The following is a 26,303-nucleotide window of genomic DNA, read 5'->3' as shown; positions in this document are numbered from 1 at the left end:
CAAAAAAGTTATAAAAATTCAATGGAGTCAGAAAATTTCTTCTTTTGTTTTCTTACATAAAATGTAAAATTACGAAAAAATTATATTTTTCTTTCCTTTCTGACTTTTGGATAATATAAAACTTCAATTTTTCAAAAAAACAAGCCAATAATGACTATAAAATCTTTAAAAAACAGAGTTTAAAAAGGTATAAAAAAGAAAATAATCTGCAGAGAGAAAAAAATTTTTATTTACATCATTACTAACAAGCTTCCCAAATGCATTTCGCCTATGGCCTCTTCAGTGGGGCTTACAGCACAAAATCTACGTTCAAACAGTCAACTCATTGAAGAGCCACTTATACAGTTAACAAAAAACTCCCAGCATGCCGCTGTTAACATTCCGGTATTTAAATTAACATTATTGTTTTGCATAATTATAGCGAAGTGTTCTTTTACCTTTCGCTTTACAATATTTTTTTCCTTAAAAATTATTTTTAATTTATTAATATTAATCTGACAATTATTACTATTACAATGTTGGAAGACAGGAGAATTACTCATTTTCAACCTTACGGCAGCCAAATGTTCCGACAGTCTGATCCTTAATCTTCGTTTTGTTTCACCGACGTAAAAACTAGGATTGTTACACGTGCATTCTATCCGATAAACAACACCTTCTTCTTCTAATATATCTTTAGCATTATTTCTGATGATCATCATATTTGATAACCTGTTATTTAAGGATGGAGCCAATCTAATTAATTTATGATTAAAGAAGTTATTATATTTTTCATAAATACCTTTTATATACGGAAATGATACATACTTTATTATTTCTTGACAACGTTTAACTTTAAACCTGTTTCTTAAAAATCTGTGGAACCAATCATTTAGTAATCTTTTTGGATATCCATTTAAGATGTATTTCTTATGTGTATCTTCAATTTCTTCTTTTCTTTTATCTATATTTGTTGTTCTAGAAAAAATCTTTGTTATTTCCATCAGGTATACATTATATTTTTGATTTAAAGGACAGTATGATCTATAATTAATTACTTTTCTCGTATTACACGGTTTTTCAAATTTACAGTATTCCAAATGATCTTCAAATCTTTTAATTGTTATATCTAAATAACTTAATTGATTATTTAATTCATGCTCTTGAGTAAATTTAATATTCAAATTAATTTTATTAGCTTGTTCCAAAATTTGCAAATTTGTTGTTACTGCACTATCATACGCTATCAAAATATCATCGACGTACCTTTCAAAAAACTTAACTCCATTTAACGTTGATAAAATCATGTCCACATCCAGCATATAAATTTCGGCTAGTTTTGGTCCTATTACGGAACCCATACAAATACCTTTTGTTTGTTGATAAAAATTTTCTTTCACTGTAAAATAATTATTATCTAATGTGTAGAGAATTAAATCCTTTAAATAATCAGGGACACCATACTTACGTAGACTGCTCAAAATCATATCTTTAGTAATAGAAGGGTACATAGATGTTATATCCAAACTCATTAGTTTATAATTAGGTAAGATTACGCCTTTTTGTAATCTTGATATTAAGTCATCATCATTTTTAACTGTATATTTCGAGTTTTGTATATCCTGTAATAACTTTTTAATAAACATTTCCAGGTTATATAACAATGTGAATCTAAAGTCTATGATTGGTCTACATTTATTTTGTTTGTGTTTTAATTCTGACAGTTAATTTAGAAATTCTTACATTTTCTTTTGGAAGTATTTCTTTACTTTGATTTGCCCGGATATAACCTTCTTTCACAAGTTTCTTCAATTTCTTTGTTAATGTTCCTTGTATTTCAATAAACAGGTCTTTCTCCAATTTTTCAAAGCTTCCTTCAGATATAATTGCTTGTTTCTTATTTTCTAATTCATNATGGAGTCAGAAATTTTCTCTATTGTTTCTTTCTTACATAAATGTGAAAATATGAAAAAATTTTTAATATTTTTCTTTCTCCTCTGACTTTTGGATAATATATAACTTCAATTTTTAAAAAATATCAAGTCAATAATGACTATAAAATTTCCAAAAAAGAGTTTAAAAGGTATAAAAAAGAATATAATTTGCAGAGAAAAAACTTTTATTTACATTATTACTAACAAGCTTTCGAAATGCATTTCGCTTATGGTCTCTTCAGTGGGGCTTACAGTACACAAAGTGCGTATAAGTGAAGTATAAATGTTGTAACTTATAAATACTTTTTTAAGATTCCTAAGATCTTCAAAATCCCATGTATTTGTGTCTTGAATAGCGAGAATATCTATTTTATTAGTTTGAGTTAAGTTTAACAAGTAAATCTGTTTATAAAGGGTTCTAAGGCCATTAATATTGATGGTTCTAATATTTAACAATATGTTTTCCATTTATTTCTTTCTAGTAGATATCCTTTTAATTTTAGGAAAAGGGACACCAAACCGTATTTCTGGCAAATCTTTGTTCTCAGCTAATAATCTATTAAATGTTTGTGCTGTAAGTTTACCTTCATTTTCTAGTTGCTTCAGTTTAATACAGACACTTCCTTTTGATGAGGAGTGTTCAGTGTTTGATTTCTTACCAGTATTTTCCATGTTTATCTTTTTTTCTTATTATCTGGAGTTCTTTGTTTATTTATTTCCTGTTCTAATTCGACTGTTTCATTTTGTTTTTCTTCATCGTTCTTGGTTGTTTCCAGCATAATCTGTTTGTCATAATTGGTCACTGTATGACTTTCAGGTTCTGACTCTAACTCAATTATTTATTTGTTAGTTTCATCAATTAGATTGTTATTATTTTGTTCATTGCTGTTTTGTATATCCAAATTTGACTGAATTACGTTCCTTCTTTCAAGTCTTTTGTGTTTTTTTTTTCTCAAGGTTTTTATTTCTAGGGCCTTTACTAATAATTTCTGCATAACTGGGTTTAGGACAGTCCTTTCCTTTATCATGTTTTTGTCTACAATAGTAGCATATGGGACATTGGTTTATCAAGTGATTTAAACTGTTACATCAAAAGCATGCTTTTTCTTTACAATCTTTTGATCTCGTGGGAATCACTCCAGTATCTATGACACTCTTTTTTGCTACCAATATAAAATACTGGGATTTTCTTTCCTAATATTTTTACAAAACTGGGAATTTTTTTCCTAGTGACTATGCTTACAAGGTATATTGCTGTTTTCACTTTTCTCTTGGGTAAGGTGTTAGCAATAACATTAACAACCCTTCCAAAGCTCTTAAATACATTTTAAATTAACGATTCGTCCGCTTCACATGGGACATATCTTAAAGTTAGGGTTAGTAAACCTACTTCTACACTTTCAATAATACAATTTTCATTACCTATCTGGATTTGATGACCGATTAATTTTTCTTTGTCATCTACAGAGAATAGATTTCTACTATATTTCTACTACTACTACTACTACTACTATTTCTACTATATTTGTAGACTGAAAATTATTTGTTGTACACTATCTATTTTTCCTAGCTTTTCCTCAATAACATCTATGATTCTTTCTGCTGAAACTCTTTCTTTTAACATGAAACGAACTGACCTGATTATTTCATACTTTTTTCTTCTTTCGTCTTCTTTCAATTCGGAATCTTGTTCTTCTTCAAAACATTCAATTGAAGATTGCTCATCCTCTTCGATTGTCTGCATCTTCTATGATTCCTTCTGTGGATCTGAAGTCACTATTTTCTGGTTTTTGATGTGCAGGGTTCCTCCATTTTGCAGTACAGTCAACTCCCCTATAACACTGTTGATTATTCCGTTGTATATGAAATCCATGTTCTACGAGTCACTTAGATTTTACAAATACGTGTGCCGGACTGTGAACAGCTGACGTATTTGTAAAATCTAAGTGACTCGTAGAACATGGAATTCATATAAAATGGAATAATCAACAGTGTGATAAGGGGGTCGACTGTATCAACTGGGCGACCTTGGAATTCCCGCCCGCGGCAAATGTTGGTCTTGGTTACCATGGTAACTACTCCGTTGCTATGCCGACGACCGCCAAAACTTGCATTTGCTTCTCAGTTGAAGAATTCTTACAAAATTCAAACCATTGTATCTCAATAACTATCTTACTGAGATTTACGAAATTTATACAAAATAATACTGAAAGTTAGTTCTTTTCGATGGTATAATCAGATTTTAATTATCTCCGAAATTCAGCCCGATTGGGCCCTCCGAATTCTGCCTACTCTTAGCAGAGATGGCACCAAATCTTCAAAGATCCTGGTCCTACAACTTCAAAAATTTTGAAAAGTACTCACCACCATATGGGTAATAAGATTGCACTATCAGTTCCGGAAGATCGGCCACCAATTTCCGGATGACCGGTGTTGAAGGAACGGTGACTTTGAGCGATCGTAACTTAAGAAGTTACGATCCCCCCACAAAAAAGACTTCCACCGATGTATTTGTCACTTTTTAACGAATCCAGCAATATATCACACTTTATCACCAGCACAAAATATCCGCAACAAATTTCAGTAACAAATGGAGCTCACAACCGCACATTTGCTCTCATCGAGATAAGAACAGATACTGTTAAATTAAAGTTTATTATTTCTTTAACTTTTATTTACATGGAGCAACTTGTTCGATAACATTTTCATTCATTAAATTACAAAAAACCAGTTTTCTATACTTTTCTTGTAATTAAGATTCATTACATTTAAACTTTCATACAACTAGTAATATTATAACTTTTTTACATTATTCTTCTTACATTTATGATATGGTTTACATTCATACATATATTATTAAATTCTTTTTACAATTTGTATATTTATAAGTATATTTTACTTATTTATTTCATCAATGAAATGAAAATACATCTATATCTCCGACATTTTGTTAGAATTGTTTCATCTATTTTTACATATATTTCTTTTATTATTTTAATATTACATTTACCTATTTATTTAACTTATTTGATTTCTCTCATATATACTTATTTGTAGTAAGTTTATTTTAACTTACCTATTACTAACTGTATCTTTCAATAAAATACATTTTCTCTCAACCTCATATCCTTTAAGGATTGTTGAGATTTCCATAACAATAAATAACTTATAATTCTTAAAATATTTATTTAACCTTAATTTCCACTTTAAATATAGTGTTAAGGTTTTCATTAACGTTCACATTTTACAATCACTTTTATTTTCCTAATTATTTAGTAGGTAAGTAGTTTGTACACTGAAAACANTGAGTTGGCTGTAGAACTGAATATGTAGTTCTATAGGAGGCTTTCGTGCTAACACTTGTAGGGCAGAGTTGGAGGTAGTTCTATAAGCTTTGGTGAGAGGGATCAAAGCTTTCCTCTGAGCTGATGTTAATTTACATTTAGGATGGGTCTTATTTGATGCCCATCCCCAACAACCACAGGCATAAGTGAAAAAAAATATATATATATTTTGCAGTACAGTATCAACTGGGCGACCGTGGAATTCCCACCCACGGCAAATGTTGGTCTTGGTTACCACGGTAACTACTCCGTTGCTATGCCGACGACCGCCAAAACTTGCATTTGCTTCTCAGTTGAAGAATTCTTACGAAATTCAAACCGTTGTATCTCAATAACTATCTTACTGAGATTTACAAAATTTATACAAAATANTTTATAAAAAATATATAAATGTAGTAATAACAATACAATAGTCGGACAGTTAGTCGTATTTTACAATTATTGACATAAGTATACATATACAAATGTACTGTTTATGTTGAGCAAAGAAAAATAAAATAAAATAAAGTAGACAACCGACAATTATAATGGTTTATATAGTATTACAAGGGCAAACAAAAAAAAAAGTTAATAGAAACAAAAATAATGCTGGTGGTTATGTACTGAAGAGTTGCAGTGCTATGGTCTAGGTCTGTTAGGTAGATCCCTGCTGGGCATGTCAAGAGTTGATTCCAACATTGACAGCAGAGCACCTGATAAGTGTCCTTATATAGTGTCCGGTATGGGCAAAAGAACCTCTATAGGGATCAGCACAACACACTCAGGTAACATTTAGTTGGCTGCGGATACTTCCAAGCAGACATTATAACAGTCAAAGTATTGTCNGGAATTCCCGCCCGCGGCAAATGTTGGTCTTGGTTACCATGGTAACTACTCCGTTGCTATGCCGACGACCGCCAAAACTTGCATTTGCTTCTCAGTTGAAGAATTCTTACAAAATTCAAACCATTGTATCTCAATAACTATCTTACTGAGATTTACGAAATTTATACAAAATAATACTGAAAGTTAGTTCTTTTCGATGGTATAATCAGATTTTAATTATCTCCGAAATTCAGCCCGATTGGGCCCTCCGAATTCCGCCTACTCTTAGCAAAGATGGCACCAAATCTTGAAAGATCCTGGTCCTACGACCTGAAAAATTTTGAAAAGTACTCACTACCATATGGGTAATAAGATTGCACTATCAGTTCCGGAAGATCGGCCACCAATTTCCGGATGACCGGTGTTGAAGGAACGGTGACTTTGAGTGATCGTAACTTAAGAAGTTACGATCCCCCCACAAAAAAGACTTCCACCGATGTATTTGTCACTTTTTAACGAATCCAGCAATATATCACACTTTATCACCAGCACAAAATATCCGCAACAAATTTCAGTAACAAATGGAGCTCACAACCGCACATTTGCTCTCATCGAGATAAGAACAGATACTGTTAAATTAAAGTTTATTATTTCTTTAACTTTTATTTACATGGAGCAACTTGTTNCCCGATTGGGCCCTCCGAATTCCGCCTACTCTTAGCAAAGATGGCACCAAATCTTGAAAGATCCTGGTCCTACGACCTGAAAAATTTTGAAAAGTACTCACTACCATATGGGTAATAAGATTGCACTATCAGTTCCGGAAGATCGGCCACCAATTTCCGGGTGACCGGTGTTGAAGGAACGGTGACTTTGAGTGATCGTAACTTAAGAAGTTACGATCCCCCCACAAAAAAGACTTCCACCAATGTATTCGTCACTTTTTAACGAATCCAGCAATATATCACACTTTATCGCCAGCACAAAATATCCGCAACAAATTTCAGTAACAAACGGAGCTCACAACCGCACGTCTGCTCTCATCAAGATAAGAACAGATACTGTTAAATTAAAGTTTATTATTTCTTTACCTTTTATTTACATGGAGCAACATGCTCGATAACATTTTTATTCATTAAATTACAAAAAGCCAGTTTTCTATACTTTTCTTGTAATTAAGATTCATTACATTTAAACTTTAATACAACTAGTAATATTATAACTTTTTTACATTAATCTTCTTACATTTATGATATGGTTTACATTCATATATATATTATTAAATTCTTTTTACAATTTGTATATTTATAAGTATATTTTACTTATTTATTTCATCAATGAAATGAAAATACATCTATATCTCCAACATTTTGTTAGAATTGTTTCATCTATTTTTACATATAATTCTTTCATTATTTTAATATTACATTTACCTATTTATTTAACTTATTTGATTTCTCTCATATATACTTATTTGTAGTAAGTTTATTTTAACTTACCTATTACTAACTCTATCTTTCAATAAAATACATTTTCTCTCAACCTCATATCCTTTAAGGATTGTTGAGATTTCCATAACAATAAATAACTTATAATTCTTAAAATATTTATTTAACCTTAATTTCCACTTTAAATATAGTGTTAAGGTTTTCATTAACACATTCACATTTTACAATCCACTTTTATTTTCCTAATTATTTTATTAAATAAGTACTTTGTACATAGAAATAACATTTTTTATTTTTATTTATCATTCATTCTTTAATATAAAATTTTCCCCTTGTTTTTTCCATACCACATTTTCTGTACCTCTATAATAGGTGTTTCACTCATTATCTGTTAGTGTATCATTATCTTTTTTTAATTTTAGTTTTGCCTCTTCTCTAATCTTTGTAACTATTAATGTAGGATTTGTTTTCCTTCTTTCAAATACTTCTAAACATCTAGCTTTCCAAATGTTTCTTTTCGTTAAGCCTATTAACCAGTTTAAGAGGTATGTGTTTTGATTCCTTATCTTATATTCGGTGTGATATTTTATATTTATCCATTCCAGCTTCACTCTACAGACTAAGTTAACCCCTGCCCAAACCTTCTTGGCAGGCTCACATACATAAAATATATGGATTACTGATTCAGTCTGACCGCATCTTACGCAGTGTTCATCTCTATTTCTATTATATTTGTGCAAGAATTCTTTGCACATTACTACCTCTTGTATAATTCTCCATGAAATTTCCTTCCATTCGGAAGGCAGAATATTTATATTTCTCCATATATTTATCCAATTAACACTTGTGTTTACTAAGTTTTTGTTTATATGTTGTATATGTAACAAGTTATATATTCTATTTGGCTTGATCCTCCTTTCATCATCAAAAATTTCATTATCAGTGTTAATTATTTTTTCAATATTCCTTCTCCACATTTTGTATTTTTTGTCATTATTTACAATGAATGGATAATTCATCTGTATTCCTGCTATATTTTTTACTATTGGTCCTAATATATATAATGCAATAAAAAAGAGGGGGTGATTTTTATGTATCAGATTTTTTAATATAATGAATTGTAAGTTGTACAGTTGTAAATAATGAATTTTTGAAGTCTTTTAAATCTTTGATATTCCACCCCCCCATTATTTATTTCATTGTTCATTATTATTCTATTTAATGGCTCATATTCATTCTGCCAGATATAATTAAAGATTGGCTTTTCTAGTTTCTTAATATCATTTTTTTTAAGCAAGTAACATATAACAGATATACAATTTTTGGTATGACTAATTTATTCATCACAACTACTCTTTTTGGTAGGTAAAGCCATTTATGCTCCCATTCCCTTATCGCATTCTTTATTTTTTCATACATCAAATGTACATTTTTTTCCATTTGCATTTGCACCAAACCATGCCCCTAAGATTTTCATACTTTCCTTTCTTTCATATTTTAAGTTTATATTGTCTATGTTTCTATGTATTTTCAGTAATTTACTTTTTTTCAAATTGATTTTCATACCTGTTAAGTTACTAAAATCATTTAAGGCTTCATTAATTTTTTCTAGTGAAAAATTATTTGTTACAAAGAAACTGATGTCATCAGCATGACTTATAAATTTTAAATTCTTTTTCAACCCAGGGAGATAAATGTTTTCTATTAATTTATTATTTTCAATGTATTTTAACAACAGATTAACATATATTACAAACAGAACCATTGAGCACGGACATCCCTGTCGGACTCCTGCTCTACATTCAAAAGCTTCTGTCAACTGATTATTAATAGTTATAATTGTTTTAGGTGCCTTGTATAATTGTCTTAACATTATAATTTCATCTTTATTTAAACCGTATTTTCCTAATAATTTCCATAAAATATTTACCTTGTCAAATATCATTGAGACATTAATTGATAAAATAGACATAGGTATTTGTTTTTCAATACCTAGTTCAATAGCTAGATTCATAAATATCATATTGTTTTGTATTGATCTTCTTTCAATACCTGCACTCTGTGTTTGTACTATTTCATTTGTAAATAGGTCTTGTAATCTTTTTGCAACTATTAAACTATAGATCTTAAAATCATAATTTAGGAATGTAATTGGTCTATAATCCGCAACCGTACATTTATTTTCTTTTTTCTTAATTAAAATCATTATCCCCTCGTTAAAATTTTGACACGTCTGTTCTCAACCAGATAAGAACAGATACTTTTTATTAAAGTTTATTAAAAAAACACTTAATAAATTACAAATTTCAGCAGCACGCTGTTTTGTAACTACTAGATACTTCCTTTTCGTACATAAATATTTAAGATATAGGTGATATCCTTCACCACATAACATAACTCTTGGTTCACAATCCCTACTATTTAATATGTACATTATATTTACATTATTTTCATTTGAGGGATTTGTGAAGGCAAACATTTACTTACATGCTTTTAACTTCTTGTAAAACGATACATTTAGGCTTAAGCTTAATACAATGGCTTAGATTATTTCCTGTTATATCTAACATCTGTTGATACAGATTACAAAAAAAATTTTTTTTTCTTATTATACAGAGATGTATGTACATACAGTAACATATTTTTATTATATAGAAAGAGTATTATTCTCTCATAAAAAGTACATTGACATACTGTAGATACAGAAACATACCTCTTTATTTGTTGAAAGGATTTTACCTCTCTTACTTAGATTGACTAACTCTACCTTCTTTCTTAGTAGATTATACAAATTATTTATTATTTGTGACTACNCATTTTTATTCATTAAATTACAAAAAGCCAGTTTTCTATACTTTTCTTGTAATTAAGATTCATTACATTTAAACTTTAATACAACTAGTAATATTATAACTTTTTTACATTAATCTTCTTACATTTATGATATGGTTTACATTCATATATATATTATTAAATTCTTTTTACAATTTGTATATTTATAAGTATATTTTACTTATTTATTTCATCAATGAAATGAAAATATATCTATATCTCCAACATTTTGTTAGAATTGTTTCATCTATTTTTACATATAATTCTTTCATTATTTTAATATTACATTTACCTATTTATTTAACTTATTTGATTTCTCTCATATATACTTATTTGTAGTAAGTTTATTTTAACTTACCTATTACTAACTCTATCTTTCAATAAAATACATTTTCTCTCAACCTCATATCCTTTAAGGATTGTTGAGATTTCCATAACAATAAATAACTTATAATTCTTAAAATATTTATTTAACCTTAATTTCCACTTTAAATATAGTGTTAAGGTTTTCATTAACGTTCACATTTTACAATCACTTTTATTTTCCTAATTATTTAGTAGGTAAGTAGTTTGTACACTGAAAACAATATTTTCATTTTTAGTTACCATTCATCCTTAAATATAAAAGTTTCCCCTTGTTTTTTCCATACCACATTGTCTGTACCTCTATAATAGGTGTTCCACTCATTATTTGTTAGTGTCTCATTATCTTTTTTTAGTTTTAGTTTTGCCTCTTCTCTAATCTTTGTAACTATTAATGTAGGATTTATTTTCCTTCTTTCAAATACTTCTAAACATCTAGCTTTCCAAATGTTTCTTTTCGTTAAGCCTATTAACCAGTTTAAGAGGTATGTGTTTTGATTCCTTATCTTATATTCGGTGTGATATTTTATATTTATCCATTCCAGCTTCACTCTACAAACTAAGTTAACCCCTGCCCAAACCTTCTTGGCAGGCTCACATACATAAAATATATGGATTACTGATTCAGTCTGACCGCATCTTACGCAGTGTTCATCTCTATTTCTATTATATTTGTGCAAGAATTCTTTGCACATTACTACCTCTTGTATAATTCTCCATGAAATTTCCTTCCATTCGGAAGGCAGAATATTTATATTTCTCCATATATTTATCCAATTAACACTTGTGTTTACTAAGTTTTCGTTTATATGTTGTATATGTAACAAGTTATATATTCTATTTGGCTTGATCCTCCTTTCATCATCAAAAATTTCATTATCATTGTTAATTATTTTTTCAATATTCCTTCTCCACATTTTGTATTTTTTGTCATTATTTACAATGAATGGATAATTCATCTGCATTCTTGCTATATTTTTTACTATTGGTCCTAATATATATAATGCAATAAAAAAGAGGGGGTGATTTTTATGTATCAGATTTTTTAATAACACAGTTGTAATTAATGAATTTTTGAAGTCTTTTAAATCTTTGATATTCCACCCACCGTTATTTATGTTATTTTTCATTATCTTTCTGCTCAGTGGCTCATATTCATTCTGCCAGATATAATTAAAGATTGGCTTTTCTAGTTTCTTAATATCATTTTTTTTAAGCAAGTAACATATAACAGATATACAATTTTTGGTATGACTAATTTATTCATCACAACTACTCTTTTTGGTAGGTAAAGCCATTTATGCTCCCATTCCCTTATCGCATTCTTTATTTTTTCATACATCAAATGTACATTTTTTTCCATTTGCATTTGCACCAAACCATGCCCCTAAGATTTTCATACTTTCCTTTCTTTCATATTTTAAGTTTATATTGTCTATGTTTCTATGTATTTTCAGTAATTTACTTTTTTTCAAATTGATTTTCATACCTGTTAAGTTACTAAAATCATTTAAGGCTTCATTAATTTTTTCTAGTGAAAAATTATTTGTTACAAAGAAACTGATGTCATCAGCATGACTTATAAATTTTATATTCTTTTTCAACCCAGGGAGATAAATGTTTTCTATTAATTTATTATTTTCAATGTATTTTAACAACAGATTAACATATATTACAAACAGAACCATTGAGCACGGACATCCCTGTCGGACTCCTGCTCTACATTCAAAAGCTTCTGTCAACTGATTATTAATAGTTATAATTGTTTTAGGTGCCTTGTATAATTGTCTTAACATTATAATTTCATCTTTATTTAAACCGTATTTTCCTAATAATTTCCATAAAATATTTACCCTGTCAAATGCCTTTGAGACATCAATTGATAAAATAGACATAGGTATTTGTTTTTCAATACCTAGTTCAATAGCTAGATTCATAAATATCATATTGTTTTGTATTGATCTTCCCTCAATACCTGCACTCTGTGTTTGTACTATTTCATTTGTAAATAGGTCTTGTAATTTTTTTGCAACTATTAAACTATAGATCTTAAAATCATAATTTAGGAATGTAATTGGTCTATAATCCGCAACCGTACATTTATTTTCTTTTTTTTTAATTAAAATCATTATCCCCTCGTTAAAATTTTGACACGTCTGTTCTCAACCAGATAAGAACAGATACTTTTTATTAAAGTTTATTAAAAAAACACTTAATAAATTACAAATTTCAGCAACACGCTGTTTTGTAACTACAAGATACTTCCTTTTCGTACATAAATATTTAGGATATAGGTGATATCCTTCACCACATAACATAACTCTTGGTTCACAATCCCTACTATTTAATATGTACATTATATTTACATTATTTTCATTTGAGGGATTTGTGAAGGCAAACATTTACTTACATGCTTTTAACTTCTTGTAAAACGATACATTTAGGCTTAAGCTTAATACAATGGCTTAGATTATTTCCTGTTATATCTAACATCTGTTGATACAGATTACAAAAAAAATTTTTTTTTCTTATTATACAGAGATGTATGTACATACAGTAACATATTTTTATTATATAGAAAGAGTATTATTCTCTCATAAAAAGTACATTGACATACTGTAGATACAGAAACATACCTCTTTATTTGTTGAAAGGATTTTACCTCTCTTACTTAGATTGACTAACTCTACCTTCTTTCTTAGTAGATTATACAAATTATTTATTATTTGTGATTACATTAGAGAAAATTTTATTTACATTCAATAAAGGCACTAATAATATTGGTAGTAAAGTCTGTTTTGTTACCAATCATCTTTAAATAGGATTTTATTTTGCTGAAATCGAAAAACATTTTCAGCTCCTTTATAGAATTTTTTATCTCATTAGGTGTCATTGTATTATGGTCACTAAGTATTTTTAATTCTGCATTTTGTTTTATATTAGAAACAACTATTGATGCGTTTAGTCTTTTTTTTTCGTACATTAATTTACACCTAAAAATTCCATGAAGTTCGCTTTGTTAATGCAATAATCCAGTTTAACAGGTATTTATGTTGGTTAGAGACAAATAACTTAATCTGATATTTAACTGTATGCCATGTCATTCTTACTCTCCAGATCTTTGCGACCCATGCCCATACTGACCTAGCAATGTCGCACATGTATAAGAGATGCTGTATAGTTTCTGTTTGGCCACATCTAGGGCAATTCAAGTTCCTACTTATTCTAAATCTATATAGGAAATCTTTCGTTAGCACAATGTTATTTAGAATACGTCAAGAATTTTCCGACCATTCATTTGGGAGATTGTGTACATTCCTTCAGATCTGTAGCCAGTTAATCGAAGGGTCATCCATATTTTCATTAACGACTTGTTCAGGTATCACATTATAAATCGTGCAAGGTTTAATTTTATTTTGACTATTTATTAGATTGTTGTTTTCTTTAACAATTTTATTCATTATTTCTCACCAGCTTTTGAATTTTCTATTGTTGTTAATTAGGAATGGAAATCGTTCTTCTAACCCAGTGATCTTGTTAGAGATTGGTCCTAATATGTAATTAATCATATGATGTAAAGGATGATTACGTTGTTTTAAAATGTTTATAAAAGTTGCAATCTGGATGGCACTTTCAAAATGTTTTAAATCCCATATATTCCATCCTCCGTTTTCTTTATTATTTTTGATTATTTTCCTGCTTAATGGTTCGTATGTGTTCTGCCATAGATAATTGAAAATTGGACTTTCTAGTTGCTTAATGTCTTGTTTGTTTAAATTTGTTATATATAGGTTATAAATTATTCTTGCTGTTATTGCTTTGTTTATGATTTTAGATCTCTCAGGCAGATAGAGCCAATTCTCTGACCAAAGCTCGATTGATTTGTTTATTTATTTTTTCCATTTCGTATAAATTCCTTTCTCTTGCTTCTTTTCCGTACCATATTCCAAAAAGTTTAATTGTATGTACATTTTGAATTATCATATTTTCATTTGAAATGTTTCCTGCTATGTTTAAGATTTTACACTTGTTTTCGTTTATTTTCATTCCCGTAAACAAGCTGAAATTTTCACTTTTGTCATTACTTTTTCAAGACTAAATTTATTAGCTATAAAAATGTTTGTCATCTGCGTGTGCGACTAGTTTTACTTTATCATTTACTCCCGGGATATGAATTGGGTCTATTAAGTCATCACGTATTATACTTTTTAGTAGAGCTTCTATGTATATTACAAACAGTACCATCGAGCTTGGACATCCCTGTCTAACACCTGAATAACAGATTAAGTCCTTTGAGTTGTAGTTATTAATTGAAATGAATGTCTTAGGCAGATTGTATAGTCGTTGTATGAACCATAATTCTTTCTTGTTTATTCCAAATTTTTCCAGTATTTGCCACAACTTCTCCCTATTGACTGTATTAAAAGCTTTTTTCACGTCAATTGATAATATTGATATGGGGTTCTTTTTTTCTTTATAAACTTCTTCTATTAGTTGGATATAAGTAGTATTATTTTGTATGATTCTTCCTTTAATTCCTGCTGTCTGAGTATTTGTGATGGTTTCTTTAAACAGAGTTTCAATTCTTTTTGCTATGATTATACTATATATTTTGTAGTCAGTATTAAGTATTGTTATGGGTCTGAAGTCTGTTAACTCGTTCCCTAAACTATTTTTCTTGTGAATCAGTATCATTTTGCCTTGACTGAAAGAGCTACTAAAGTCATTAAAGTTGAATATTCTCTGTAGTACTTCAGTTAAACTTTCCTCAAAGAATTTGTAGAATTCCGCTGGTATAGAGTCTCTTCCCGGAGCTTTACGGGTGTTTAAATCTTGTATTGCATTTTTGATTTCTTCTTTGGTAATTTTGTTGTTTATTTTATCAGTTGCTTTATATTTTATGGCAGTTATCCATTTTAGAATATCATCCTTTACTGAATTGTTTGAATTTGGGACAGTAAATAGTTCTGTATAGAAATCATAAAATCTTCTTGTTATTTCTTGTGTATCAGTATATACTACTCCATTTTGTGTGATTTTTTTTTCAATCTCTATACTTTCTTTTGATTTGTTCTTTTTTTCAAAGACTACTTTTTCTGTTTTTCTTTTAATTTTGTATTTATTCATTTTATATCTTATAAAGTTTTCTTTGCATTTTTTATCTATTTCCTTTGAAATTTGTTTTTCTATCATAGTTATTTCTTGTTGTTTATTTTCGATTATTTTGTTTGTTAGTTCCCTCTGTAATCTTTTAATTTTGTTGAATCTTGTCTTTTTGATTTTCAGCCATGTATTCCTAATTATTTTTTGACAGTCTTGTTTAAAGATATCCCACTTGTCCCATGTGACATCGTTCTTTATCGATTCGATCTTATTTAAGATTTTACTTTGAAAATCAGTGTCTTCTAGAATGTCTTTGGTTAGTTTAATGTTGTCTTTTCTTTTTAAGCTATTTTGTATACATAGTTCTATTTCAATCATTCTGTGATCTGATATTTTTGTTCGTTCCACTGTTAACTCATAATTTACTTGGTTGCTGAATTTACCTATTATTTCGTTTACATAGAAACGATCTAATCTTTCACATATTCCTTGTCCTTCCCAAGTGAATGCCTGAACATTTGGAAAACTTTTCTGTAAATGTCGATTAAGTTGTATTCATCTATGATCTTTTGAAGATTTTGGCGTGAGCTATCAGGATGCAGAGGCTTGTTTTTATCCAGTGACTGTAATACAAAATTAAAATCTCACGCTACAATTAAATCGCAGCCTCCTCGGAGATAATTAGGTAAATTATTAAATAGATCTTTTCTTTGTGACACTTTACTCGGTGCATAAACATTTACTATCTTGATCGGTCTGTTTCCAAATTGAACATCCACAGCTAGTATCCTACCTTCGCTATCTGTTTAAAAATCTTGTGTTTTAATATGTTTATATACCAATGTAATTACCCCGGTACTTCTTGTTGCAAAGGATGCATATATGTTATACTTATTAAATATCTTTCTTAACGCTTGCAGTTCTTCAAAATTATAAATGTTTGTGTCCTGTAACATTAAAATATCTACTTTACCTATATAAGTTAGGTTTAATAAACAATATTGTTTCCTTTTATCTCTAAAACCTGTAATATTAAAGCTTCTTAAGTTTATATTTCTGTAACTATCCATTATCTGTGCTAGATTGTGTTGACTTCGAAAATCTGTATAAATCCGATACTGACATTGTTCTTCTTACTCCTTTTTCTTCTGCTATTTTCCTTAAAATTTTGTTTAGCTCCATAGTTTTTTGACCTTCAGAAAGATCCGTTCTTTGGTCTATTTCACTCCATAGTGTGGATTTCTTAGCAATTTTGTCTTTTACTTGGCGTTCCCTACTTACTTTTCTTTTTCCTTTTCTTTCTGGAGTATTTTCTTGCATTTTTGTATTTGGACTTGCCATGGGTTTTAGTATTTCTTTTTCTCTTGTGCTTCCTCTTCCTTTACTTTTTTCGATTGTATCTCTTTCGTTACTCTCTTGTTTATTATTTAAGTTATCCTTTCTAGCTGTTTCTTTGTTTGAGATTTTTTCTTCCTCTTGTGGCTTATTTACTACTGTTTTTACTGTATCAAGTTTATTTTTAAGTAGTTTGTCTACACTTCTCTCTCTTTTCCTCTCTAAACTTTGTTTTCTAGGACCTCTTGTTAAGATTTCTGAATACGATATCTTGGGACATTTTTCCCCTTTCTCGTGAATGATTCCGCAGTTGTAGCACGCGGAGCATTCTTTAATTAAATGAAGTTTGCTTTTACATCTGAAGCATAGTTTAATTGGGCACTGGTGTATTTCATGCTCTAAATCTCCACATCTTAAGCATTCCTTTCTAACCCCTGAGTAGTAAATTTGTATCCTTCTACCATATGCATCTATGCAGCTTGGTATTCTTTTACGTGTTACTATGGGAATACCATAGATGCCATTCCTAACTGTAGTGTTTGGGTGATAGTTTGGGTACACATTTTAAAACTTTTCTGTATTTACTAAGGATTTGTTTAAGCATTTCCTCGTCTATCTCTCCCGGAACATGCCTTACTGTGATAGCTATTAGCTCTGATTCTAAACTTTCTATTGTGTATAGACCCTCTCTTATCTGTATTTGTTGCCCTACTAGAGTATCTTTTTGTTTTACTGTTTTCAGTGCCATTTCTACTATTTTCTTAGGTTTATCAAACTTACTTGATATACTCTCCCTTCTTCTTTTAACTTGTTTTCTATTGCGTTTATTAAAGTAACAGTATCTAGTCTTTCTTCGTAGGTAAATCTCACCGATCTTATCGCTGTATATTTCTTAAGTTTATCTGACATTTCCTCAGCTGATTCTTGTTCTTCCACTACACTTCCTGTCACTCCATCCTGTATTTCTAAACTGTTTTCTTCCTCACTCTGGATATGATCTTCCCTTTCTTTTGCGATAGGCTGTCTGTCTCTTTTTACTGTTAAATTAAAGTTTATTATTTCTTTTTTCTTTTATTTACATGGAGCAACAAGCTCAATAACATTTATATTTTCAAATACAAAAAATAGATTCTTATATATTACTTGTACCTATACAGTCTTCACATTTAACATTCCGTACAACTATTCTAATTATAAGTTCTTACTTTTATCCGTTACATATTTTCTCTTCAATAAAGTGATTATACTTATAATATCAATATATATGTAAAAATATATTATAATTATTTCAACCATGTTTTCCTGTTACATTATCTCTAATAATACAATTTCCTTTTATTTAATCTATTTGTTTTACCACCTTTCACATTTTATTTTGATAAGTTTAATTTAACTTATCTATCAATTTCCATTTTCAACAAATACCTTTTTCTCAACATCTTATCTTTTATGGATTGTTGAGATAAATACATTTTTCTTATTCAATTCATTTGCTTTGTCATAGTTTACATTATGTTTGATAAGTTTATTTTAACTTATCTATTTCTTTTCACTTTTACCATAAACATTTTTCTTAACATCCTATCTTTTATAGGTTGTTGAGATTCTACATATCTTTTTATTTAATCCATTGTTTTGTCACAGTTTACATTTTATTTGATAAGTTTATTTTAACTTATCGATTACTTTTCATTTTTTACCAACTATACATTTTTCTCAACAACCAACCATTTATGGATCGTTGAGATTTACATATCAATATCTATCTTAGAATTTTTATACATATTTATTTACCTTAATTATTATTAAAGTCTTTCATTAATACATTTTATATTTTATAACTACTTTTAGTTTCCTAATTATTCAATTAGGTAAGTAGTCTATTCCTATAACATACGTTTATCATTTTCATTTACCATTCATCCTTGAATATAAAGTTGTCCCCTTGTTTTTTCCATATTACATTTTCAGTACCTCTATAGTAGATATTCCATTCATTATCTGTTAGTTTCTCGTTATCTTTTTTTAACTTTAATTTTGCTTCTTCTCTAATTTTTGTTACTATTAAAGTGGGATTTATTTTTCTTCTTTCGAATACCTGTAAACATCTAGCTTTCCATAAATTCCTTTTTGTTAAACCTATTAGCCAATTTAGAAGGTATGTATTTTGATTTCTAACCTTATATCCTGTATGAAATTTTATATTTGACCATTCTAACTTTACTCTACAGATGAGGTTAACCCACCCCCCAAACTTTTTTGGCGGGTTCACATATATAAAATATATGAGTAATTGATTCTGTTTGCCCACATCTTACACAATGTTCGTCTCTATTTCTGTTGTATTTGTGTAAGAATTCTTTACACATAATAACTTCCTGTATTACTCTCCACGAGATTTCCTTCCATTCTGAAGGTAAAGTATTTATATTTTTCCATGTATTTATCCAGTTATCATTATTATTTATTACTGTCTCATTTAGCTGTTGTGTATGTATTAACTTATAAATCCTATTTGGTTTTATTCTCCTTACGTCTTCAAATAACTCATTGTCATTATTTATTATTTTTTCGATATTTCTTCTCCATAATTTATATTTTTTGTTATTATTTATAATAAAAGGATAGCTCGATTGTCTTTCAGCAATGTTTTTTACTAACGGACCTAATATGTATAATGCAACATAAAAAAGGGGGTGATTTTTTTCTATCAAATTTCTTATTAACACAGTTGTGATTAGCGAACTTTCAAAATCTTTTAAGTCTTTGATGTTCCATCCTCCATTGTTAACTTCACTTTTCATTATCTTTCTATTTAATGGTTTGTATTTATTCTGCCAAATATAGTTAAAAATTGGTTTTTCTAATTTCTTTATGTCATCTTTTTTTAAATAAGTTACATATAACAGATATACTATCTTTGGTATTACTAGTTTATTTATTACCACTACTCTTTCTGGCATGTAGAGCCATTTATGATCCCACTCCTTTATTGCATTTTTTATGTTTTCAAACATTAAGTTTACATTTTTTTCATTTGCTCTTTTGCCAAACCATGCTCCTAATATTTTCATGCTTTCTACTCTTTCATAATTTAAATTTATGTTATCTATATTTCCATATATTTTCAATAACTTGCTTTTTCCCATATTAATTTTCATCCCTGTTAATATACTGAAATCATTTAAGGCTTGACTAATTTTTTCTAATGAGAAATTGTTTGTAACAAAAAAGCTGATATCATCAGCATGACTAATAAATTTTATGTTTCTTTTTAATCCAGGGATATACATTTTTCCTATTAATTTGTTACATTCTATATACTTCAGCAACAGATTGATATATATCACAAATAAAATCATTGAACAAGGACAATCTTGACGGACTCCTGCTCTGCATTCAATAGTTTCTGTCATCTGATTATTAATTTTTATAACTGTTTTTGGTGTCCTGTATAGTTGTCTTAGTATTATAATTTCGTCTTTGTTTAAACCATATTTTTCTAATAATTTCCATAAAATTTCTCTATTAACCCTGTCGAATGCTTTTGATACATCTATTGATAATACTACGTCGATGTCTCCGGTAGCCCGCGAGCTAGTCGTTGGCTCCTAATGATCTAACTTGGCCTTCATTTGAAGATCCGTTGCTATGGTAGCCGGCGAAATATTTTAGGCGGCAAACTGAACCTTGATTTTCTCGCTCGTGGGAAATATGGGTCCGGTATCCACGGCAACGAGTCGGTTGCCTAGGGTTACCAGCGTCGAAGAGAGCTATTTGGTTCAATGGCGGGTGTTAACAAAAATTAAAATCGCTATATCTTTTTAACCGTTAGTTATTTCTTGATGGAAATTTTAACATTAATTGCTGATATTTTCCTCATTACGATATACTAAAAATTTTTTCACTGCTTTTAACAGCGGGCCCGATGCTGTCGCTTGAAACCCGCTTTCACTCAAATTTTAAGTTCGAATATCTCTTTTAAAATTTGTCCAAATGAACCAAAAATTTCACATTCTACTCACTTATTGTCCTATTATCAGTTTATAAGTCCAAATCTGGTAGATCGGCATCCGTTTTCCGACCGGCCGGTCCTGAAGACCCGGGGTCTTCGGGCGATCGTAACTCAAAAAGTTACAGTCCCCCACACTAAAAAGTGGTCTCAAAATAATTTTCTAATCGTCACTAATCCAATGATATATTGCACTTTATCACTTACTGAAGAAAAACGCACTTAAACTTCGTCCAAAGACGGAGCTCGGACATACGCCTCTGTTCCCAACTAGATAAGAACAAATACAGTACTATCCTAAGTCTATTGATATATAACACTTTGTCACCAAACAAAAAGAACCGCCACAATCGTCGAAAAACTAAGAGCTTCAAAACGCGCATCCGTTCCCAACGACTGCACCGTTTAAGCTTCATTCATATCTACAGGCACGTAGCGTGGCCGGCACGTAACGTGGCAGACACGTCACAGACAATAGTTTTCACATCTACAACCCAGCATGCACAGACGCCTTCAGGCATAGTAGGGAGTGCACGCGCGAACCATGTTCCGAAAATTTTCGATAGAAGAACTAGCCGTGATGGCAATTTTACTAGAAGAAGAAGAATCAGGTTGTGTAGAAAAGCAACTAAAAAAAAGAAGGTTTGCTGTTCATCCCATGAATGTAAAACGAAAGAAAGAAGGAGAATTCTACACATTATTCAAGGAGCTTGTGGACGATGAGGAGAGATTTTTGAAATATTTTAGGATGAGTAAATATGAGTTCGAGACCATTGTAACTAAAATTAAACCAATGATAACTAAGCAAGACACAAAGTTCAAGGAGTCTTTATCGCCTAGAGAAAAAGTAGCCGTTTGTTTGAGGTAAGATCTTTATTGTAAATTTTACAAAATGTTACTAAGAGTACTTGCAACTACCCTTTTTTCGATTTTGGTACAAAATTTGGTTCAGGTAAACTTATTATAGATATAACAAAATTTATTTTATTCTGGGACATATGTAGTAAAATAATGTTGTAATGAGTATTCAGGTGTTGTTTCTTGTATGTTGTCCTGTCGTCGTATTTCTGGTTCTTGGATATTGTTGACCCCTTGTAGTTCTGACTCATCATTAGAAATGTTGTTCCATTGTACTGATCCAGGTGAGGGCGAATGTGGTGATGGTGTGTTATAGAAATCGTTTCGTTGTTCTGGTATTTGCGTTTCATATGATGCAGGCGAACCTATATATTCAGAATGAGTACTTGAATCTCTACCTAGAATGTCTAGCTCCATTTCTGATATCACTCTAAATACTTTAGCTTTTGCTATTGCTCTATTTCGAGGAGGGAAAGACTGAACTGTGGTAGCGATACTATCAAAAAATTGCTGAATGTCATTGGTCTTCGCTTTATTTTCTAATATAAATTTCATTAGCGTGTTTGAAGGAGTCTCACTGGAAATAGGTCGCGAAATTATTTTTTTGCGAATTTTAGTCCTGTTTTGCACTGGCGCACAGTTTTGTGAAGGTCCTGAAATTGAATGCTTCTTTTTAGAGGTAGATGGCTGGGTCACAGTTGCTTCGGTAATATTTGGCCGTTTTGGAGGTGAAATGGAGTGTGCTATTATAGCTTCAGGAGAAGATGACCTTGCTTGATTATCTTCATCAGAACAATTTTCTTCAGCATCACTATTTTTGTCTGTATGGTTAGCTGGAACATTGCCAATAGTGGGTCTTTCCTTGAAATACGGCAACAGAAAAGACATCTCGTCTTCATATTTCCATTTTTTCCTAGATACACTAGCTTGTCCACTTTTAGTTTCTTTTCGCTTTTTTATGGCACGTCGGAATGCATCGCGTAGTAAAGCCCATGTTTTCTTGCAGTCGCAATCTGAAACAAAAATTTACTTGTTTAATTTTATTGCAGATTTTTGGCAACCGGAGACTCCTACCTAACTATAGCGTACAGTTATCGACTTGGTGTGAGCACTGTGCATAATATAATTGTAGAAGTATGTACTGCTATCATAAAAGAAATGACAGAAGAATGCATGCCAACACCTACCAAAAAAAAATGGTTAAAGATATCAGAGGAATTTTGGCACGTATGGAACTTTCCCAATTGCCTTGGTGCCATCGATGGCAAACACGTCGTCATAACGGCTCCAGCTAACAGTGGATCTCTTTATTTTAACTATAAAAAAACTTTTTCAATTGTACTGATGGCAATCGTTGATGCCAATTATAAATTTATATGTGTGGATATAGGTGCGTATGGCAAAAATAGTGACGGGGGAATATTCTCTAATTCAATCATCGGAAAAGCTTTACCGGCAGATACTTTAAATGTACCAGAAGAAAAATATCTACCTGGCACTGAAATACTAATGCCGCATGTCATTATAGGAGATGAAGCGTTTCCTCTAAAAACATATTTAATGCGACCTTACCCACAGCCGCAAACACATGTGCAGTGCAAAAGAAATTTCAATGACAGATTGTCACGTGCAAGAAAGGTAGTAGAAAATACTTTTGGACAATTGGCACAAAAGTTTCGTTTATACAATAGAAGAATCCAACTCAAACCCGAAAATGCAGACAAAGTAATTATGACTACATGTATTCTGCACAACTTTATAAAATATAACAACGCCCATGCCAGAGAAAATACAGCAGTTAGTAATTTGAAAGGCTTACCAAGACAAGGCGGAAGTAGTCAATCTACCGCTTTTGATGTCAGAAACAAACTTGCTCTGTTTTTTGATTCACCTGCAGGAGCAATGTAAACAATAATAATGTTTTTTCTTAAATACATTTCTATTTACCTCTTACTTGAAGTTTTTTTGCTATTTCTTTCCACGCGTCATCTTTTCGTTGATTGTCACTGTACCTGCGATCACTTAAATCATAAAGAAATGTATATTCCCGAACTAATTCAATTAATTTCTCTTGATTCATCATTTTAAACAAGCAATGTCTGTGCATGTCGACGATGGCGTTCATACTAACCGCGCCGACTCCCACAGACATGTACAGACACGCGCCGGCACAGACAAAACATTCTCGCAGACAATGCCGGCCGGTGCCGGCCCGTGTCTGTGCGGACACGATCCGCTCACGCGCGGTATATGTAAATACGCCCATGGAAAATGTATGTAATAATATTTTTATGTCTGTGCTGTTACGTGTCTGCCACGTACGGTGTCTGTAGATATGAATGAAGCTTTATTGTTGATATTCTTACTACTGGTGCATATGAATTGTTAAATTCTTTTTCCCGATATCCTTTTGCAACGAGACGGTCTTTCCTTGTTCCATCTGATTTTGTTGGAAACNAATGCCGGCCGGTGCCGGCCCGTGTCTGTGCGGACACGATCCGCTCACGCGCGGTATATGTAAATACGCCCATAGAAAATGTATGTAATAATATTTTTATGTCTGTGCTGTTACGTGTCTGCCACGTACGGTGTCTGTAGATATGAATGAAGCTTTATTCTTGATAAATTGATTTAAACAATATAATTAACATTCTGAAAATTACTTAAATTTCATTACTTTAACAGATTATTATTATAAAAAACACAAAACAGGTGATGAAAAATAATATTTTAAAGAGAATGCAGTTTTATTAAGAAAATTTAGGAATTTACGATTTAAATTTAATTTTAAACATTAAATTAAAACTTTTTGTCACATTGTAAACTCATAACGTTAAAATTACAAATATAGTCAAACCTCAATTTGTGAACTTAATTTGTTCCTAAAAGTTGTTCAAAAACTGATTTGTTCTCAAACCAAAACAAATTTTCCCTTAAGAATAAATGTAAAATGGAGTAATCTGTTCCCGTTCCCATTCCCTTTTCCCCCTTTTTAGCAGCATTTCATGCATAAAAATGCAATATAATATTATATTATATTATATTATCCATATTTGTTTTATATGTATATTGAAAACAAAATGTTCCATTACCGCCAACCAAAATCAAAACTATCACTTTACCAAAAAGTNATTTAATTTGTTCCCGAAAGGTATTTCAAAGTTTAAATGTACGAAAGAAGGGCAATGTAAAAAAATCATCAAAAAGGCTTTTCAAAATATTTATGTTTTATTGATTAGTATCTGGAACTTTTTGTATAAATTTGTCAAGAGGTAATTGAATTGTACTCTTTCTTTTCTTTTCTCGGTAAAGAGTTCCGTATCATGCTGTGTCATTTTCTGTTGCCTTTCATACACGAGATGTACGCTCTCGATCGTACGGAGGTTATGTGACCTCGATTTCTTTTTGTCCGTATCAACACTGATGCTTTATCGTTTTTCACTCGTGCGGACGAATTAGTAATGGCGAATTTTTTCACCAAAACAGATATGTATATAAAGTGATAGCACACGTCCTAACACAAACTGACAAGACACAATTTATCACGAACTTGTGACATGGAGAGATGTGGAAGGATTGGTGACTAATAGTTCATGAAAAGGTGAGAATCATTACATGAAAATACGTGCTTTTTGCCATGTGTACGGATAAAAATTGAAAGTACGAAATACGAAAGTAGAAGAACGCCTCATATATATTAAATGCAAAATGTTCTGTTACCACCGCACACAAATAACAGTAATTTTAAAGATTAATACGATTAACAGNGGACATACGCCTCTGTTCCCAACTAGATAAGAACAGATACAGTACTATCCTAAGTCTATTGATATATAACACTTTGTCACCAAACAAAAAGAACCGCCACAATCGTCGAAAAACTAAGAGCTTCAAAACGCGCATCCGTTCCCAACGACTGCACCGTTTATTGTTGATATTTTTACTACTGGTGCATATGAATTGTTAAATTCTTTTTCCCGATATCCTTTTGCAACGAGACGGTCTTTCCTTGTTCCATCTGATTTTGTTGGAAACACCCACTTGGTTTCTATTGGATCTTTATCTGTTGGAAGTGTTGTTTTAGTCCAGGTGCCAAATTTTAGATAAGCTTCTAGTTCCTTTTCAATGGCATCTTTCCCTGACTCAACTGCCTATTCATAAGTTTCTGGATTATCAGAATATAAGCAGTATGCAATTTGCATTTCGTAATCATATTTCTGTGGTAATTTTATAGTTCTTTTCCTTATTTTTCTTGTGTTTGTTGTTCACTTTGATTGCGAATTTTAAGCAG

The 26,303-nt window shown here is 30.6% G+C and overlaps 3 protein-coding genes across 3 annotated transcripts in view; 1 reads left to right on the top strand and 2 right to left on the bottom strand.

Moving 5' to 3' along the window:
* LOC111628492 overlaps positions 1-3,792 on the bottom strand; it is an 11,457-nt gene extending 7,665 nt beyond the window's left edge. Inside the window, exon 1 of the mRNA XM_023372284.1 lies at positions 3,551-3,792. The gene's annotated coding sequence lies outside the window, so the exon portion shown is untranslated. The remainder of the gene's footprint in view (positions 1-3,550) is intronic.
* A 17,836-nt stretch (positions 3,793-21,628) lies between these two features.
* Positions 21,629-23,997, top strand: LOC111628490 (protein ALP1-like). The gene is made up of 2 exons (XM_023372280.1): positions 21,629-22,018; positions 23,062-23,997. The coding sequence occupies exons 1-2, from the start codon at positions 21,699-21,701 to the stop codon at positions 23,918-23,920; spliced, it is 1,179 nt and encodes a 392-aa protein (XP_023228048.1). The 5' UTR covers positions 21,629-21,698; the 3' UTR covers positions 23,921-23,997.
* LOC111628491 (transcription factor Adf-1-like) lies at positions 21,964-24,195 on the bottom strand. The gene is made up of 2 exons (XM_023372281.1): positions 23,960-24,195; positions 21,964-23,025 (listed from the first exon to the last, which is right to left on the bottom strand). The coding sequence occupies exons 1-2, from the start codon at positions 24,162-24,164 to the stop codon at positions 22,139-22,141; spliced, it is 1,092 nt and encodes a 363-aa protein (XP_023228049.1). The 5' UTR covers positions 24,165-24,195; the 3' UTR covers positions 21,964-22,138.
* Between the last annotated feature and the right edge of the window lie 2,108 nt (positions 24,196-26,303).

This window comes from Centruroides sculpturatus, unplaced genomic scaffold, assembly GCF_000671375.1.
Source record: "Centruroides sculpturatus isolate CEXI.00-Female unplaced genomic scaffold, Cexi_2.0 scaffold488, whole genome shotgun sequence".
NCBI lineage: Eukaryota > Metazoa > Arthropoda > Arachnida > Scorpiones > Buthidae > Centruroides > Centruroides sculpturatus.
The sequence above is the reverse complement of the archived record's forward strand: the minus strand, read 5'-3'. Positions and strand labels throughout refer to the sequence as shown.

Excerpts from the sequence above, each read along its gene's own strand:
- LOC111628490 (XM_023372280.1), top strand. The coding sequence starts at position 21,699 with ATGTTCCGAAAATTTTCGATAGAAGAACTAGCCGTGATGGCAATTTTA. Across the intron at positions 22,019-23,061 it reads AAAGTAGCCGTTTGTTTGAG|ATTTTTGGCAACCGGAGACT; the intron begins GTAAGATCTTTA and ends ATTTTATTGCAG.
- LOC111628491 (XM_023372281.1), bottom strand. The coding sequence starts at position 24,164 with ATGTCTGTGGGAGTCGGCGCGGTTAGTATGAACGCCATCGTCGACATG. Across the intron at positions 23,026-23,959 it reads AAAAAAACTTCAAGTAAGAG|ATTGCGACTGCAAGAAAACA; the intron begins GTAAATAGAAAT and ends TTTTTGTTTCAG.